This window comes from Chelonoidis abingdonii, chromosome 6, assembly GCF_003597395.2.
Source record: "Chelonoidis abingdonii isolate Lonesome George chromosome 6, CheloAbing_2.0, whole genome shotgun sequence".
Taxonomy (NCBI): domain Eukaryota; kingdom Metazoa; phylum Chordata; order Testudines; family Testudinidae; genus Chelonoidis; species Chelonoidis abingdonii.
The window spans coordinates 97,045,368-97,064,992 of NC_133774.1; the positions used below are offsets into that span (position 1 = coordinate 97,045,368).

The window sequence follows — 19,625 nt, forward strand, 5'->3', positions numbered from 1 at the left end:
AAGGCCTCCAGCTCCGTCCTCAGCACGGCCCCTTACTAGCAACAGCTACCGCACTACTGACCCCGCCTCGCGTTACACGCAGCCGCGCCGGCACAAACTGCTGCCCCCCGGCCTGGGGCGCGTGGCTAACTCCGCCCCTCACCCCTAGACACGTGCCCACTCCAACTGCCGAGCCGACAATCACCCCGTGCCTCATAGCGAGAACAGCACGCGAAACCTCAGGTCGCGCACGCATGTCGGGAATCCACATAGTGGGATAGGCGCATGTGCTACAAAAAGGCCACAGAGCTGCGCATGCGCATCTAGAATCGGGGGGGGAGGGGTCACCTTGCGCATGCGCATCTGGAGTCGCAGGAGGGGGAAGCGTGCAAGAGAAACAGTCTCTTCTTTAACTCTTCCTGTGCCGGGCGCTGCCGAGTCGGCGCGGTTAGTGGTACTGGTGGCGCCTCCTGACGCTGCGGCTTCGGCCCGCCATCACGCGGGCGTGACGCCACCAGGAGAGGGGCGGAGAGACCGCAGGTGAGTGGGGGGGCTCCAGGACTCCTGCGCTAATGGCGGGGAGGGACTGAGAGCCGCTCCCCCTCTTCAACCGGGGCGCGCTGCGGGGGGTGAGGGGAAGGTGCATATTAGGGGCGTGGGGTAAGTGGGGGGGTAGTATGGGAGCGTGTGTGAGTTTGGTCCCACCAGAGCTCCCGTGCCGCACGTTGTTTCTCTCTCTCCAGGGTGCTCTGTGGTGGCAGTGGCTGGTGATGGCCCAGGCTCCCATGGAGGAGGAGGAGTGCCCCGAGCTGGTTCCCATAGAGGATCAGGAGGTTGTGGGAGAAGAGGCTGAGCTCAGCCACGGCACGAAGATCCCAGTCACTATCATCACAGGTTATTTAGGTAACCAGCTCACCTAGCAACACTAACCTTGAGCTTCCTCTCTGCGGTCTTTACAAAGCAAACCTGCCCTATTTTGTGCTTTTTTACCGCTGCCCTAACAGCGTTCCGTGCAAAACCACCATTTGCCTTGTTTTATGCATTGCATAGTGACTTCAGTTGGGTGTATGGGGTGGAATTTGACTGTTCATATTCTTCTTGACTAGAACAATCTGTGGAATGAGGAGCGCTACTCCAAACAAACCATGCAGCCATCTTCCTAGTATTCTATATTTCATGACAAAAAAGTGTATAACTTTGTATCTAACATCAGTTCTGATGATGTTCTAAACTGTTGTTGTCATGTTTTCAGTTTTCAGTATATCCAGTACAAACTTGGTCTCATGGCACCACTATCTATAGAAAATACTTCTGTCACAATGTGCTTGCGGAATCATTTTGGAGAGTTAAATGAGCTGCTGTGGTTTCTCCTATAAAATAGCTCATAAATCCTGACCGGCACAGTTAGAGCTTGTGTACGCAGCAAGTCACTGTATGGCAAGCTCAGAGTGTGAATCTACAGTCAATCTGCCCTCTGGGACTTTCAGTGTGGCGTAGGAGTGTCCACATGCAACATTACTGTGCTGCAAGCTGGTGCACATCCTGTCTTGCTGTGCAGTAATTTGCTATATAGACAAACCCTGAATTGGCTTTCCAGCTGTAGCAGTCAGTCCATTTTGTTCCATCAAAAGATGAGTGCAGAGATTACATGAGTAAGCACTCAAAATGTGATGCTAGTGTTTGAATGGATGTCTTGCATGACTGAGTGTATAACTGACCAAATGGTTTTGACACCCTTTGAAAAAGTCCCTGAAAAATTGCATGAATGCAGTATTGCCAAACCAAAGCGTTAAAAAAAAAATCATAAGTTAGGTCTCCACAAACTGAGGTTGGTATAAAAATCACAGAAAGGACATTAAAAAAAAAAAAAACTATTTCAAGAGAGCCAGTACAGAATTTTTTTTCTTTCCCAGCTCTTAGGGAAGGGTATTGTCAGAGTCTGTGAAACTGACAGCCTTTCAGCCCAGCTGCAGAAGCGGCAGAATGCCCCGCTGCTCTGCGTCTTCACCAACCACCTTAAATATGATAATTATATTTGTTTTTTTCCCCCAAAGTATAGTGACCTAGAGAGGTGACAGTTGCTCCATAGTTAAGTTGCAACTCAGTTTATGTTTATAAGCCCAATTTTGGCCTCTCACTCTCAGGTTCACAGAAATCCATACAGGGCTCAAAACTTAGATTAGATCCAGGGCTGAGGAAAAATATTTCTGTAAAATTGAAGTGACAATGGGTATCACAATTCCAAAAATCCATGGAAGATTTTTGACACCTTTATAGCCCCGCATTCTAGAAAAAAAGACAAAGCTAACTCTGCCGAACTTACCTACCTGTCTCATGCCTAGGACTAACATTTAGTTGATTAGTATGAAATTATTAACATTTCTTTAGAAACAATGCTATAAAACTACTCCAGCAGTATTGATAAAGAATAACAAATTATTGCTGGGAACCTAAACTTTCATTTGAAGAAAAAAAAAGTTTTCAGCCCAGTTCATTGCAAAAATAGATATAAATGTAATCTCATTGTTAAGAAGACTTATCAGATGGAGAAAGAGAGAATTTTATATCAGAAGATTTGCCATGGGTGGGAAGAGACTGGTGAGCCCCTTAAGATTTGTAGGGCATGGAGGGAACGCAGTAAGGCTTCTAAGATTTGTGTGAAGTGCTACAATAATCCTCCGGATTCTCTTCCAAGTACGACAAGTAACTTTTAAAAAATTAGGGGCATAATTTAATTACAAATATAAAAATAAAATGTAATGCTTCTGAAGATATTAGATGAGAGAGTGAGTACTAGCACTCCATTGGGTGTTAATTTCTAAAAAGTATATTTCAGGAGCATGGTGGTAACATTGAATTTGAAAATTCTCCTTATACTTTATTTTTGATCTACTGAAATTTGTGCTGTTTTTTAGGTGCTGGGAAGACAACTCTTCTTAACTATATTTTGACAGAACAACATAGCAAAAGAATAGCAGTTATTCTAAATGAGTTTGGAGAAGGTATGTAATGCTACAGAAATATTGTATAGAAATAAAAATTGGAATGCATAAGCATTTTTCTGTTTTGTTAAATGCTTTAGGAAAGTAAACTATTAAAAGCAGACAAATGGTAAAAGGGTGCATGGATTGATATCTAAATTGATTGTTCCCCAAGCTACAGCTATCTAAGTGGCATATGCAGTTTCTCAGCAGTGTAAAATTGAGACCATGTCCTCAATAAGCTTGTACATGTGGGATGAACACTACAATAAACATTCAAAAGTTTGTTTATAGATTTGGGATGTGTCAGTTCCCTTTTGTTCAAAAGAATGCTAGTAGACATTACTGTTCAACTAACATTGAATATAAAGAACTTGCACAAGACCGAACTAAAGAAAAGAGTAGTAGTGTAATAAATCAAGCTTAACTAGCAAGAAGTATGTCAAATGACTGTAATAGAGCTTGCCACTATTGAAGCTGGACGATGAGATTCCTTCACTTTTTCCAGCAACTTAGTGCTAATTTTTTTAAACTTTAACTGATTACTTTGCTCTGCTTTTATATGGCTGTTGATGAAGAAATATAGTATTGCGAACCCGTGCAATCCCCCACCCTACTATAATGATAATGGCAAGTTTCCATCTTCATTATAAAAATTCTTTCTATGGACAACTCAATTCATAATCTGTAAGTGGAGTCGAGAGAAGATTATTTTCAGGAGTTGTAGTCAAAGCACTGAGTTCTAAATTTAGTACTGCCAATGACTTGCTGATTGGCCTTAAGCAAGTCACACAACCTCTCAGTTAATATCTGCAGTTTTAAAAATGTGTAAGAGTTAAGTATTAAACCATTTTTCTTTGTCTCATATATAAATTCAATTTTGTCTGCATCGTAAATGACTATTATACAACTTTGAATGCCTTACATCTGTTCCACCTATGCATTCAAATAAATGGGTCATACTTCTGCTTTTGCAAGTTTATTTTTTGTTCTTCATAGGGTGGTTTGGCCCTTAGACCTTAAATTCGCCTAATATAAAAATGATTGCTTAAACTAAGTATAATGTCTAAAGAATTTGTCAGGAAGGTTTGATGAGAACATGGAACACAAATAAAGCTCAGAAATCTACCTCGTTTGAATTTTTCTCATCTTATTTTTCAGGTATTGTTGCGAGTTTGTAGGTTTAAAATGTGCTATTTATGCTTTTCCTGTATTTCTAGGAAGTGCCTTGGAAAAATCCTTGGCTATAAGTCAAGGTGGAGAACTCTATGAAGAATGGCTAGAGCTCAGAAATGGTTGCCTGTGCTGTTCAGTAAAGTAAGGAATATTTTTGTGGGGGTGGTTTATAAAAACTTTAGGACATGGGTGGCCAACCTGTGGCTCTGGAGCCGCATGCGGCTCTTCAGAAGTTAATATGCAGCTCCTTGTATAGGCACTGACTCCGGGGCTGGAGCTACAGGCGCCAACTTTCCAATGTGCCAGAGGGTGCTCACTGCTCAACCCCTGGCTCTGCCACAGACCCTACCCCCTTTCCACCCCCTCCTCTGAGCCTGCCATGCCCTCGCTCTTCCACCCCACCTAGAGCCTCCTGCATGCCACGTAACAGCTGATCAGGAGATGCTCATTGGTGGGGCTGCTGGTGGGCGGGGGGCACTGGGAGCAGGGGGTGAGGGGGGAGCTGAGGGGGGGCTGCTGACTTATTACTGGGGCCCTTTGGCAATGTACATTGGTAAATTCTGTCTCCTTCTCAGGCTCATGTTGGCTACCCTTGCATTAGGAGTAAGCTTGGGGCTTGCTCTCTCTTAAAATTTCATTTTTTCACAGTCCCATCATGTATACCTGGATATTTGATAGGCATTAGATATATCATCTACAGTGTTTTTAAAAAAAAAAGCTAAATGATATTGAATTTCTTGCTCTTCTATATATATTTTTTTATAAGTCAGAATCCTCAAATTAACTTGTTTTTTCTATTTTGGTATTTTATTGCTTTGTATCATAATTGTTTCACATACTTGCATCAAATGTTGACTGACTTATTGGGGTGGAAGCATAGTTGAATATCTATAAACAACTACAGAAAGGCAAACTCTCGTTCTCAAAAGGAACATATGTTCTACTGATAGTATTACAAAAACTGAGCACAGTGGTTTATTAGAGATCAATAACAACATATAAAATAACTAATTAGTACAGTATGCCTTCCATAAGATATTCAAATATTGTATTTTGGAAAGTAGCTCATTTGAAAGGCTTTGCTTGTTAGATAAAACTATGATTAGCTGAATTATAGAGCCCCCTTGTTTAGCCTCTTATGTTTAATATTAGGAGTGCGATCCCAGGGGTTTCTCCTGTCCCAGATGAAATTGCAAATGTTGATTCCTAGCAGTCTGCTGTCACCTATGGAAACAGTTACTGAAGGTTTTATTGCCCCTAATATTTTCCTGCCCTGTGTGCCTTCATGTTCTACCTGTGTGGTAGAGCCATCCCTGAACACACACCTTCCGTAATAACTTGTAGACAACAATCATGCTTAACCTCAAGAAGGTGGTGGAGGAGCTTCAAAATTGAGGGAAGACATGCCTTAGAGTTTTCAAGGAAATGAACAGTATGTTGATTAAATTTGCTGATGGTATGTAGGGAATTCGGTAAGGCTGAGTTCTCTGCATAAAAGCTACAAACACCAGTGAGGTTAGAGACGTAATACTTAAAGACCTAGAACAATTTGAATTTGAAAATGGCCATAACATAGCTCACACAATGATGAAATTCAGTGTTGGTGGGTGGGAGGAATACAAGATAATCTATGTGAAATAGGTATGGGGAATCCAAAATACAGATACTTGATAGGCATAAACCTGGAAATCAGTAATCCTGAAAAAGACATAGGAATGATAGTGGACAGCAAATTATATGTGAGTTTGCAATGTGCAGGATTTTTGGTTTACATTGCCTAAACATAGTTTTGGCCATTTCTATACGGAGGCATCACATCAAGTAGCAGGAATAGTGACCACATCCGCAATATTCCCATCTTTTTGTTCTGTTTACAGCGTCTAGCACAGTGGGGCCCTGGCTCATGACTAGAGCTTGTTGGCACTACCGCAATAATAATAATACTGTGTTCAGTTTTGGGCATCTACTGTCCAGAAACATGAAGAACCTATTGGAGAGAGTTAAGAGAACCAAAATGATCAGGGGCTGGAGGGATTGATTTGAAGAGAGTTTTAAGAGATAAGAATATATTAATATAACTTGCCGAAGATTACTGTGATGGAGCCATAACTCTACAAATATTTGAAGAGAGTAAAAGTAGAGGGCGAGAAATTAAAGGTGATATTAAATAAAGGGGTAAAATTATGGCCAGAAATATAGACCCCAATTAGTAAGAACTTTCTGACAGTGAGATCTGTTAGGCTGTAGAGTATTCTCCCAGGGGAAATTGTATAAGCTTTAACACTTGGAACATTTTAAACTTGCTTGGACAAAGCAGTAGAAAAGGTACAGTAAGTGATATCTTGTATTGACAGGGAGACAGACTGGATAACCTACTAGGTCTTTTCCTTTTTTAATATGTCACACTATGAATGCTGATGCATGTAATTAACATGTTGGATTCCTTTCATAACACTAATTGGGATGTACAGTAACACTTTTGTTGAGTCACTAATAATACCACACCAACTCAAAGTGGCACCAAACCCTGCCAGAACCATAGATGCAAAACCTGAAGACATATTTCCATTGCTACAGTGATCAACACTCCCCACAACACACTGTTCAAGATTCATAGGTCATATGCACGCCTGTCACAATGAGTGGTGCGCCTCATCTAGTGAACTAAATGAACTCTCACAGGAGAACAATAAAAGACACACACCACATTATCTGTGGGTGAATACTTTTCACAAAGGGATCACTGTCTATCTGACCTATCAGTTCTCATCCTCAAAGGAAACCTGCACAACACTTTCAAAAGATGAACCTGAGACCTTAAATTCGTAACTTTGCTAGATACTAAAAATCATGGAGGGAATACAGGCACTGGATTTATGGCTTTTACAATTTATAACCCACTAACAAGCTCCCTCTCCCCCCAGCTGCTTCCCCTTCTCCCTTCCTTTCCCTATGACCGGAGGGGTGTTAATGGACCACTTCGCCTTGAAAGTCCCTTGACACACACATTATCTAATTATGCTAAACCAGGGGTTCTCAAACTGGGGTTCAGTATCCCTCAGGGGGTCGCAAGGTTATTACGTGGGGGGTCGTGAGCTGTCAGCCTCCATCCCAAGCCCCGCTTTGCCTCCAGCATTTATAATGGTGTTAAATAGATACAAAAGCATTTTTAATGTGTAAGGGGAGTCGCACTCAGAGGCTTTCTGGGTGAAAGGAGTCATCAGTACAAAAGTCTGAGAACCCCTGTGCTAAACCCCTATGTTCCACCTTGTATTTAGCTATGACACTCTGAGTAGGTTTCCCAGAGCTGAAAAAGAGCTCTGTGTGGCTCCAAAGCTTGTCTGTCTCACCAACAGATGTTGGTCCAATAAAAATATATTATTACCAGATAGTTAAAATAAGATAGAGATTAAGTGATTTGTCTAAGGTTGGGCAGTGAGTTGGCAGTTCTGAGTATAAACTACAATTTTTAACTACCAGTCCCTTGCTTTAGAGATTAAACCACATTACCTTCCGTATGAATAAAAAACATAAAACATATTCATATCTGTTGTAGCTCCTGTAAAGGCTGCTCAGGTTGAAAACTTCTTTTTTTCTTTTACAGGGACAATGGCTTGAAGGCTATTGAGAACCTAATGCAGAAGAAGGGAAAGTTTGACTACATACTACTAGAAACCACTGGATTGGCAGATCCAGGTAGATAATTATATATTCATGATAGCCATGGTGAATATCCTGTTTTTGTGAGAAAGTTAGAAATCATTTTTTATTTGCTTGCATAGTATGCATTTTTATTTTGAATGTGTGATAGTGTGGTGTGTGTTCACATGCCTGACTGCAATACAAATTATGAAATTGTATCAGTTAAAGATTTTGTTGCACAAGCCAGAATAGAATCCAGCATTCTCTGCTGCAGCAGTATGGGCTCTGAAGGCTAACAGGAGTAAAAAATGATAAAATATTTTTTCAGTGTGGCTCAGAATACGCAGGCAGCAAATATCAGGCATGACAGTGAGAAGTGTGGTATAAAAACTGATGGCTCCGAGTAAGGAGGTGCTCTTTTTATGTAACACTTTCAAACTATTATTATGCTTTAATTATATATATTATGTACATGTATTATGGAGATTGTCAATGATGGACTTGTATTTTGTTAAGGTACAGAGCATACTCTCAAACAGGCAAATGTATTGTCTAAATGTGTGAATCAGATGAATATACAGAAACTTCCAGTTCACAGCTGGTTGCACAGAGTTAAATATTGCTGAATTTGTAGACAATCTCTCATGCTAAATGTACATATATAGTTAATTATTTATTTTTTCCAGTCCAGTAATAAAAGATGTCAACGATTCAATGGGTGCTGTTTATATTTTACTATACAAAAATCACATGTATATGTTGATTTTAAAATTAAGGAAAACTATTTAAAAACACTCTGCCCTGACCTCTGTTAATTAAAAACCTGTTGTCAGCCAGGAAAGTGAAGGAAATTCTTATTTCCTATTTAGGAAAGTGACATTCTTCAGTCCAGAGCTAAATAATTGTCATGGTAAAGTAATTTTCTTTAAAAGAAAGGACATTGATTTAGCCCCTGTTACACACACATCCTATTTCAGTCAAATTGGAAAACTATTAAGGTTTTAGGGGAAAAAATCAATAGATATCAGGAAACCATTACATTGTGTGGCCCTTGCTATATCTTGCATGAGTAATCACTGTAAACATCTGACAGGTATTTCAGAGTTGACACAAAGTGATGCTTGGGGGACCACATCTTGTCAGTTCAGTGGGATGGCTTTAGACATTGGAATGAGTTCAGTTATCATTGTTTTTCCCTATATGTTTCATTCTTTTAGACAGCCCTGTCACTAACTAGAGCCATGATGCTTTGAAAAATAAAATACTTTCATTGCTGTCAGCTTCTTCTCTTCATGTTGTGGCACTGTTTGTTACATGTTAAATCAGTTCATGTCAAAACAAATTGATGTCTTATTTATAAATATATAACATTTATCCTGAAGACACTAGGCCCCTTTATGTACTGGGACTTTCAGGAATAACCATGAATATTATACTCCTCTACCTTTTTCCTCTCAGAGCAGATATCTTTTGCAAAGGCTTTGACTTGTTAACTTTTATTGGCTGATCTTAGTCTACGTGTTTTCAGGACTGCTTTTTACGCACAGGTTGAACATATTATTTCAGAGGCACATGTAATGCCTACCCTCCCACAGTTGGTTTTTTTTTTTTTCAAGGAAATGAAAATATTTTGTAATTAAATAGCATCTGCTTTTTCCAAGAATCCCATAGTGCTTTACAGAGTGAGGGATCAGTTCTCCACTGATTTGTGTAGTCATTGACTTCTCCAATATGAATGTGAAATGTTGCCAGGTCAGAATTCTCCACTCTCACCATTGTATGCTTTGCAGAGGTATAAACAACCAAACAAGGTGCAAGGCAGTAGATAATCTAGCTCTTGTAGCTGTATAAACTACCTATCACTGAAGAGCATCCTCTTCTGGGGTGGATATAGCAACAGCTAATTAGTTCCAGCGACATGATGTACACACATGTATGTGAAAGGAAATATGAAAAATGCCATAGCCAACATAAACTACTGTGAGTATATAAATGAATATAAATATAAACCTGAGTCAGAATTGGGCCAGTCCACTAGTGCTACACCTTTACTCTTACAAAAAGTACCTTTGATGTTTAATACAGCAATTTTTCATTTCAGTGTTTAACCATCAGTAATGAAGCAAAATGTGTCATTGTTAAATATTGAAATTGAAGACTTCAGAAAAACTATAGTGTTTGGTATCAACTCAACAAAATATTACTGGTTCAAAGGAAAGCTTTAATCTTTAGTAATTAAACATTTTGTTTAATATTGATTTTATAATTAACTGTTATAAAATCAGCTTGGAAACCAGTTCATTCTGTTCCAAAATTATTTCACAAATGACATTTCAGAAAGATACTTGGCTCCAGTGCCAGGCTCAGAAATAATACCAAATTTAATTATTTTTAAAAAATTACTAATGGTGTCAAAAAATTCTTATTCTATTAACTTACGTACTGTTGATATAAGGAAGAAATGGATGCAACTTTTCTGAAGTGCTGTCAGCCTCCGGAATTTTTTTTGGTCAGGCCTTGTCTGTACCTGAAATGTGTGCTGGTGTAATGAAATCAGTTTAAAGATGGATGTAGTGAAACCTCTGCAAACCTCTAAAGTAGACGCACTAAACCAGGTAGTCTTGCTTGTATCAATTAAGCTTCAGTTACCAATTTAAGATACGTTGATATGAACTAGTATTACACTGGTTTAAATGCATCTAAATGAAAAACTGCTGCACTTTTCTAGTATGGAACCCAGCGTGCTGTATTGGGTTATCTTCATCTATGTCCTACGCTGCTTTCTCATGTGAAGAGCTAGGCAGGATATTAGGGAAGAAAGAGGTTCCTAGCAGACTGCATTAGGATCTAGCTCTTCTCAGAAGTCCTGATTCAACCTTTTTTCCCTCTCACTGTAAATCCCTCCTTTCTGTCTGCTACTACATAGAGGGGGAAACTTGGAGTAGATAAGCTCACCCAGGGAGAGCAGGAGAAGAGGGAACCAATGACATTACCCTAGAAAATGGGGCTCAGTAGATAACGAATCAGTGAAAAGGAGCAACAAGGCAAGCTGATGCTAAATGCATGGTTGGAGAGAAGTAAGAGAGCAGAATCATGAAAGTGTAGTCAGGAGTATGTGCGGAGAAAAGGAAGAAGTGCGAGACTGTGTAAAAAATAGTGTAGAGGTTGAGGAGGATGAGCGAAGGCCCTTACTTGCAGCAAAAGGATGGATCAGTTTTAGTGAAATGGCAGGGATCCAAGGGGTGGGGCGGGGGACACAAGAAGAGAACTATAAAGAATTTGGAATTAAGAAACGTGGTTGGTGACATGGTGGTAGAGTCATGTTGAGGGGTTTCTTTTTGTTTTGAATTTTTTTATTTTTATGATGTACCTGTTAGAGCTCACACATCTTAGGTGTTGCTATCACTGCTTTCAAGACTCACAGCAGCATCATTGCACCAAATATATGGTTGGAGAACCAACATTTTTAATACTTGATTTCGTGTTCTTCTGGCATCAGGGGGAAAGTTGAAGACTAGCAACTGTGCACAGGTGTGATTTAAAAACTGCTTAGAGATGAGTGTTTTCTGGTACATCATCTGTCTTGCAACTATATGTCTTGTTTGTTAGGTGCTGTGGCCTCCATGTTTTGGGTTGATGCTGAACTCGGAAGTGACATATATCTTGATGGTAAGAAAAAGTGTGTGTTTATCTTCTGTAATACTTGTTAGAGATTTTCTCTTGCTTTAGTGTGAGTTATTTGGACAATTTCTTTTCAAGAAATAAACAAGTAGCTTGATTGCAGAGGCATGGTGAAAACTTATTTGCTGTTGTTTATGTATGGGTAACCTCATGTTCATTATTTTCTCAATGAAATATATTTAAACCTTAGAAATTTTTTTTTACTGGACTTGTGCAAACATGCCAAATTCTGAAGTCAAAGGTAGTGATGACTCTTAATTACCTAGGCACTGCTTTTCATCATGATAAACTGTCCATAAGCTGAAAACAGTGTGTGTGAACAGATACCTGTAACACTGTATAGAAGCATGTAAAACAGTCACTAACAATACGGATTATGGAATTTCTTCTTGCCATTACAAAATCTGGTTGTATTGGTGGAATTCACTTTCTTTGGTTTCTGTTGCATCATTGAAACTATTCCACATTACTGGCCACTTAAAGAATTTCTGGATCTGGATAGAATAGGAAATTCTGAAACTTGTTACTTATCTATATATCCCATCTTTGGTTGGTTTGTTTTTTTCCTCCTCTCAATCTCTTTCTTTAGCGCACTTGTTCTCTGTACTCCTTTCTTTCTCTTGCACCAATTGGCGGGCCTCTCAGAAATATTTAGTGTGTTGTACTTGGGCTTATTTTGTTCACATTTTTACTTATTTTTACTTATTTTCTTAAAAAAATACATATTTCTTTTAGGTGATCTGAGAGAGCCTGTCTGTTCAGTAACAGGCCACCAAGAACACAATGCCTTCCATTGCCTTTTCTCTTAACTGGCTCCCTCATTGAATACTGATTCAAATGCATAGTTTTAATCCACTTTGAGATTAGTCTAAGTTATATGAGGGACTACCTCACCTTCTGTTTTTGTTTACCTCCTTTGCCAGCTGTGTTCCGCCTCCAGACTTGAGTGACGCTTGTGTGTGGCAGGCGATGGTTCTCTTGGCAAGTGGCTGTGTATCTGGAAGTTGCTCCCAGAAATGATCAGAATGACCATGCTCCTCAGTTCCTTCAGAATACTACTACTATAACACCACTACAACACCTTTCCCCACATCCAGCCCCTGTGGACTGGAACAAGGAGAAAGATGCATCTATATTTATGTGTACACCTCACCGTTTTGGTAGGCACTCACATACCACAGTGGATGAGCACTATATAAGAACCTAGATAATTAGGAAACAATTATAATATTTTCAGCCAGATTGGTGAGAGTTTTGCAAGGTTATAAGTAACTGAAAGTGGGATTAGAATAAAAACTCTTGTGTAACCTTAACTATTGAGGTTGCTGCTGACCCTGTAATTATTCAAGAAGCTAACATCCTCTTAGCAGTTTTCAGTTTATTTCTTAATCAATACTCTTCATTCTAGATGTCACTTACAAATTTTTTTTCCTCAGGTATTGTGTCTGTTGTTGATGCTAAGTATGGATTGCAGGTAAGATAGTAATATTTAAAAAAATACTGTAAACCAAAACAGTAGATAGACGTGATGGTCTTTTACATGTTTTGTTTATGGGCTAACTTCTAGTATGCTAATTCTTGTGGTGTGTGAAACTATGTTACAATTGCAGTTTCATAACAAATTGCAGCATTGTTTCATCCAGATAATCACAAGTTGTTAAAAAGCCTCTTCTTTCCCTTTAATGTAATGATTTGTAGGTGAAGAAGCAATAGTGTTACACAGTAGTTTGCAAGCTGTTGTCTGCAGAGCTCTTCTCTGCTGAGAACTGTTAGGTCAGGTGGTACTTGTTCCTCTTAGTCTCCAGCAATTTATACAGATACCCAGGCTCTTCATTGCAAACAGGTGCTTAGATAACTGTAAAATTGGCTGGAAAGATGAAGATTCTCTTTGGTCCCAACCAACAATCAGTACTACTTTTAAAGGAAAGAGGAGCTGATCTCAAGAACTGAAATAAGCATTCGTCAGTGGGATTAGAACTGCCATTAGAAAAAGAGCATCTTGGGGACTAGGAAGAAGGGAGCAAGGCAGTATGTACAAAGGTGAAGAGAGCCAGGACGCCAGGCATATATTCAGTTTAATGGAGGACCATACAGCAAGAAAATGGAGGAGCGGACCAGGTGGCAGGCAAACATATATGTGGCGGGAGAGGGGACCAGACAAGATAGGAAAGAGAACTGAAATGAGAACAATAGGTACTGTGACTATCCAAAAAGTTTTAGCCTTTTTGAAATTAAAGAGAGCTAAAAATACATGTTTTCAATTTCAGAGAATTAACGTAATTGTCACAGGGATATTGTGAGATTGAGTGAAATGAGAGATGGCCCACAATTATCATAAAATGAAACCAAGTGCAATTAAAGTGTGATCTACACTATGAAAATGTTCGTTTCCCTGATTTTAACATCTAGATACTTCCTCTGTTTTTAAGCATACTTAATATTCTAGGTAAACTGAAAGATGGTGTTTAAAGAGAAATAAAAATATTGAGAGAGATTTCTTTCATTGATATCCTTGTTTGATCTATGCTCCTTAGGGTGTTATGTCTACGTTTTTGTGACCTTTGAGTGTTTTTATTAATATTCCAAAATCTGGTTAGAAAGGGTCTAATATGGACAAAGCATGTGTGAAGGAGACAAATATGAAACAGAGGTAAAACAGTGGAAAAAAACTATGATAAAATGTACTAGCAGTAAAGTTTACAAAATTCTGTGGAAGTTTTTTTCAGTGCTTTCAAAATACAATTGGTAAGGGAGAAATGTAGAACAGTAGAATGAAAATAAAATTGCAAATAATTGGCAAAATAGCTATAGTACTTAAACTTTTAACACTATCTGTAAAGGATTAATTAAAGCATGCCATTTGTCATTAGTTCTGTTTTCTGGATAGCTTCAAGAATTGCGAGGCATCAGAAGGAGGGAAGTTGGAAACTTGTTTTAAAAATTCCCAACATTAGATACATTTTACGCAAGGGAGTTAGAGGTTCCCAGAGTGGAAGTTTATAATCTGTCTGATAATTCTGATAGAGAATTCGAGATGATCAGAAATGCTCGGACATCCCATTCTGTTTCAGTAAGGCACAGTGTTCAGGACACTACCTTTAGATTTCATTGCTTTGCATTGCAAAAGTGTTTTATTATTCAAACAGAATAATGTAAAGCAGTGCTTCTCAAAGTCTGTCCGCCACCTGTTCAGGGAAAGCCCCTGGTGGTCTGGGCCGGTTTGTTTACCTGCCACGTCCGCAGGTTCGGCAGATTGTGGCTCCCACTTGCCGCTGTTCACTGCTCCAGGCCAATGGGGGCTGCGGGAAGGGCAGCCAGCACATCCCTCGGCCCACACCGCTTTCCGCAGCCCCCATTGGCCTCGAGCGGCGAACTGCCACCAGTGGGAGCCAGGATCGTCTGAACCTGCGGACACGGCAGGTAAAGAAACCGGCCCGGACCACAGAAGCTTTCCCTGAACAAGCAGCGGCCCAGCTTTTGAGAAGCACTGATGTAAAGCACTATAAATTTTATACATCTTCAAAAGCCTTTACGCACACTAGCCAATTAATCTTTATAACATCGCTATGAGATAAGTTTTAGTCTTTTTACTAAAGAAGAAACTGAGACAGAGAGATTATGTGATTTGCCCAAGGCCATACAAGAAGTGGCAGAGCAAGGATTTAGTACCTTTTGATTCCCACACTTGTTTTCAATCCATTATGCTGGACGTTTCGTTAGTTCCAAAATGCTGATTTTTTGTTTTCCTTTATATTGAAACAAAACTAATTTCATTGCACAGAGCAGAGTCATGTATATACCTGAATACTATAATTGTTTAATTTCTGGGTTTAGTGGATGTTCTTACATTTGTTGAGTACAGTGCTAACAACAGTAAGAAGTTTTGAAATAATACATAGTAAATGTTTAACATCTGTGCTAGCCTGAAGAAACTTCTTACATTATTAAATCAATAAGCCGGCGCAAAACTGACATACTGTCAGGATAATAGAAACTTTACACTTTCTCAGTCATACGCCAGATAAATAACTTTTGCTTTGTATAGAGAATTTGCTAACTTGTCCATTTCTTTTGGTTGCAAAGCCTGACCTCAGCAGCTACTTGTGATTCAAAGAATTCTGAAGGCAATACAAGTAGTGACACTGGGATAATAGGCAGCAATTTAAGGGTGTCATGCTTCACAGACCCAACCCATCACAAGCAGAGCTAAGAAATAGTACCCTGTGGCCAGCCAGCCAAATTGAAACTGAAGTGGTAATTGATATCATGGGCTATCACTCTAATGGGATTGTCACCCAGCAATCTGAAATATTCATTTTTTAATCATGGGCAAACGATTGGACAACTTGAAATGACAGTTCTCTACTCTCAGGACCTGACACTCAGGCCACTGATATTGTTCTTTTCAGAGCTACAAATCTGACAGCATTTAATGCAATAGAATCAATGAGTAACGAGTTACAGAGAAAAGGTCAGAAGAGAGGTTTCATTCTAGTCCTCCTGTTATTGCACAACCTGTTTAAACAATTCAGTTAGAAAACAGTTTTGACTTAAAAAGCTAGGGAAAAAAATAGACTGACATTATGCAATAGGATTTTTTTAGGACCAAGTCATTTTAGATGTCTAGCCAATCTATTTGAACGAGTAGTTTCCTACATTTTTTTAAAATTGATGTGCATGCCGTGGAATTTATTTCCACCTTAAATAAGCAGTTTTTTAAAATCAAATCAATTTTAAAATAGTATAGTTGATTGTTGGGTCAGCTAATGGGATAAAGCACAATCCTGTGTAACTGTCACAGGCTCATCAGACGTGAACTCTTGTGCACCTCAATCCTTTGAAACAGAAATTATGAAAGATTTACTGGGGGATGGTGGCCTACCCATGCAGACCTGGGGCAAAAGTTAGATATAACTTGTTACCCAATAAGCAAAATTTAATTAAAACAAAAAAGTAAAGTGGTAGATTCTAATGCTTGATTTCCCCCAAACTAGTTTAATAACCCTTAGGCATCTTGCAGTACCTCAATAACTAACTTACTATTTGTTTGAAATATACATTACTCTTTTTATTTAGCTTTTGATCTTAAAATACCTAATTTTTCTCTGTAAGCTAATGCACAACATGGATTCTAATGCCTTTTTTTTACCTCACAATAAACCTAAACATTTAAACAAAAACTGTTAAGAGCTCAGCGTTCTACAGCAGTCCTACGATAATAAACAAAAGAAAAATGTTGGTAAAGAAACAGATTTGAACTTAAGGAAAGAGTGGATGTCTGGTTTTTATCATCACTTTGTTTTATAAATAATAAAGATGAGTCGGAGCATACTAATACTCTAGATATCATCCCCTTTAATTTCTTGAATAATGTATGTAAAACTGATTTTTACCTTGATTTTGATGTATGTTTAAATGGGTATTTGTTACATGAATACTCTTGATGTAATAATTGTTCTTAATCTTTATTCAGCATTTGACAGAGGAAAAACCTGATGGCCTTATCAATGAAGCAACTAGGTATCGGTATAAAAACTATTAATATAAAATTGGTAAAAGTTAGCCACTTCAGTGTGTAAATGTTCATAGGACGTGAGTCATCCCAGTGCATTTGTTCACTGTCGACTTAAGATCTAGAGACAAGGTGGGTGAGGCAATGTCTTTTATTGGGCTAGCTTCTGGTAGTGAGAGAGACAAATTTTCGAGCTTACACAGCGTATTTCCCAGATTTTGATGAAGAGCTCTGTGTAAGCTCAAAAGCTTGTGTCTCCAATGGAAGTTGGTCCAGTGAAAGATATACCTCACCCACCTTGTTTCTCTAATATCCTGGGACCAACATGGCTACAAAAACACTGCATACACCTTAAGATCTAGTCAGTTTGTTTAAAAAACCCAAACGCCCCCCACCCCACAAAAGTAGTTTCAGGTGCTGCACTTGCACTTTAGTCCGCCTTCCAGCATCTGGATTTTACAATCTTATCTTCTTTTTTTTTTAAAAAAGGTCCATATAAATGGCAGGGGGAACTGCCTATATAGTTAAATAGGCTATGTACAAAGTTTTGTCAGATGCCCAAAGTAAACTGAAAAGTAAAGAAATAAAGAGGTTTACTTTAAAAACAGCTTTAAAATTTTTTAGTGTTGCTTAATATCTTGAATTCAGACTGTAAGAGCGACTAAGTGGTTCATAGATTGCCTATCCCAAATACTAAAAGATCTTAGATTAATCCTCTACACTGGAGTGAGCATTATTTTGCATGGCCTCATCTGCCGTTGCTTTTTTCTTGTAACATACCAGTGCAGCTCCAGTAGTGGTGGTAACAGTGGGATTTCTAGTGTAGACAGGCCACTGGTATTTTAATCACTATCTAATCATGACCTGTTTTGCACAGAGTCAGACAACATGGTTATTAAAATGCTGATGATCTGACTTTGCTGGTGATATCATCAGTAGGAAACTTGGGGGGAAAAGTGCTAGTGCATTCATAATTTATGAAGAGTAAGATATACAGAATTTACGAGTACAGTGTTAATGAAAAAAGCTTTGTCCTTAACACTGTAATTTAAAAGGAATTGTTTTAATGCAATAATTTTACAAAGAAGTTGCAAGAAATGTTTTTAGTAGCAGAACACTCTCTGACCCTGTCAACAATGCAGTATATCAGAAAGTGTTATGTGGTCCGACTGATATATTGATTGGTCTTCTAATTCAGTACAGACTTTCTTGCTTTAGTCATGCTACTCCCTCTTTTTTTTAGGGCATGGGAAATGTGGTAACTTTTCATTGTGGAAAATGAATGTATACATTTTAGTCTTCTCTTTTATTTTGTCTTCCTGTGTAGGCAGGTTGCACTAGCTGATCTAATAATCATCAATAAAACAGATTTGATTTCACAAGAAGAACTGAATAAAATAAGAACAGCTGTCAGGTATGAAACTGATAGTATGAATAAATTATACCAACTGACAGTTTTTTGTTTATATATAGACTTCTGCTTCTTATGACTGGCACAGGGATTGGAGATTGCATGATTACCATGACACAAATTATTTGCTCACGTGAGAGAGAGATTAGTGTTCCAATACAATTACGTACTTCCAGAAATCTTGGTATTTTGCATGTGGTGATGGCTGTGGACCCATCCTTATCTAGTAACTGTATAACCCCTTTTTATCTTTTCAGACTTCAGATTTTTTGTATAAATACTTAAATGTTTCTAAAGATACCTTTACAAATAATTAATAGATATCTGTGGAGGCAAGGAATAATTATCATTTGTGAGAAAATAAACAAATAACCTGGACAAGATTAGTGGTTATAGGTGTAGGCAAAAATGCCATCTGCTGCCAGCACAATACCCCCACATCCTGTGAGAGGAATGAAAAAACACACACCAAAAACTGAGTTTGAATAAGTCTTTTCCCATTTCACCGCTTTAACTAGAAAAATGTCCTAAATAAAAGTAAAAATGTTTAGGCCCAGCAACATGTACTAAGGGGGGAAATTTTTGCTTAAATAAAATCTGTCCTCTGTAACAGTAGTCTTGTGTCATGGATAATGAATCTCCTGGCAAGCTGAGAGAGAAATCAAACGGAGATTGCTATAGGGTTGTACAACAATTTAATAACAGAGTTGGATTATTACTCGGGAGTTCCTGGTTCTCATTTCCCTGCTTAGTTCAGTACATTATAGAATTCAGTTTTTAATCACATCTAATTTCTCCTTTTTTTTTCCCCACCCTTTTTCAGGTCAATAAATGGACTTGTCAAAATTTTAGAAACTCAAAGATCAAGGTAATATTTAGTATTGGGCAGTATCACTTGCTGCCACTTCCTATTTCTGTTGTGACAAATTGCTGTATATTTTTTAGTTCTATTCATTTTAAAGGAAAACTATTTAAATAACTCCTTGCCAATTTTACTATCAGCACTTTAGATTAAAACTAACACTTTTAAACAGAAGTCTTACGCTATTTGCTTTCTCTTTACATTTTTTCAGCTTAGAAATTGAAAATACACTATCAGTTTCCAGTTAGTCATTTCCAGACTTAGTAAGGTTTAAATGCATGCATTCAAAGAAAATTAGGAGTTTTTAATCAACATTGGAATACTAAAAAAATAAAATCCTTATTATACTTGTGTTGGATTTAGATTTTGCAAAAACTTAAT

The 19,625-nt window shown here is 38.4% G+C and overlaps 1 protein-coding gene across 1 annotated transcript in view; it reads left to right on the plus strand.

Moving 5' to 3' along the window:
• Window positions 1-237: 237 nt before the first annotated feature.
• ZNG1C (Zn regulated GTPase metalloprotein activator 1C) overlaps window positions 238-19,625 on the plus strand; it is a 68,974-nt gene continuing 49,586 nt past the window's right edge. Inside the window, 10 exon segments of the mRNA XM_032801789.2 lie at window positions 238-519; window positions 723-882; window positions 2,895-2,981; window positions 4,181-4,277; window positions 7,741-7,832; window positions 11,388-11,447; window positions 12,896-12,933; window positions 16,933-16,979; window positions 18,299-18,385; window positions 19,206-19,250. Coding sequence (XP_032657680.1) covers window positions 750-882; window positions 2,895-2,981; window positions 4,181-4,277; window positions 7,741-7,832; window positions 11,388-11,447; window positions 12,896-12,933; window positions 16,933-16,979; window positions 18,299-18,385; window positions 19,206-19,250 — 686 coding nt within the window. The 5' untranslated portion in view covers window positions 238-519; window positions 723-749.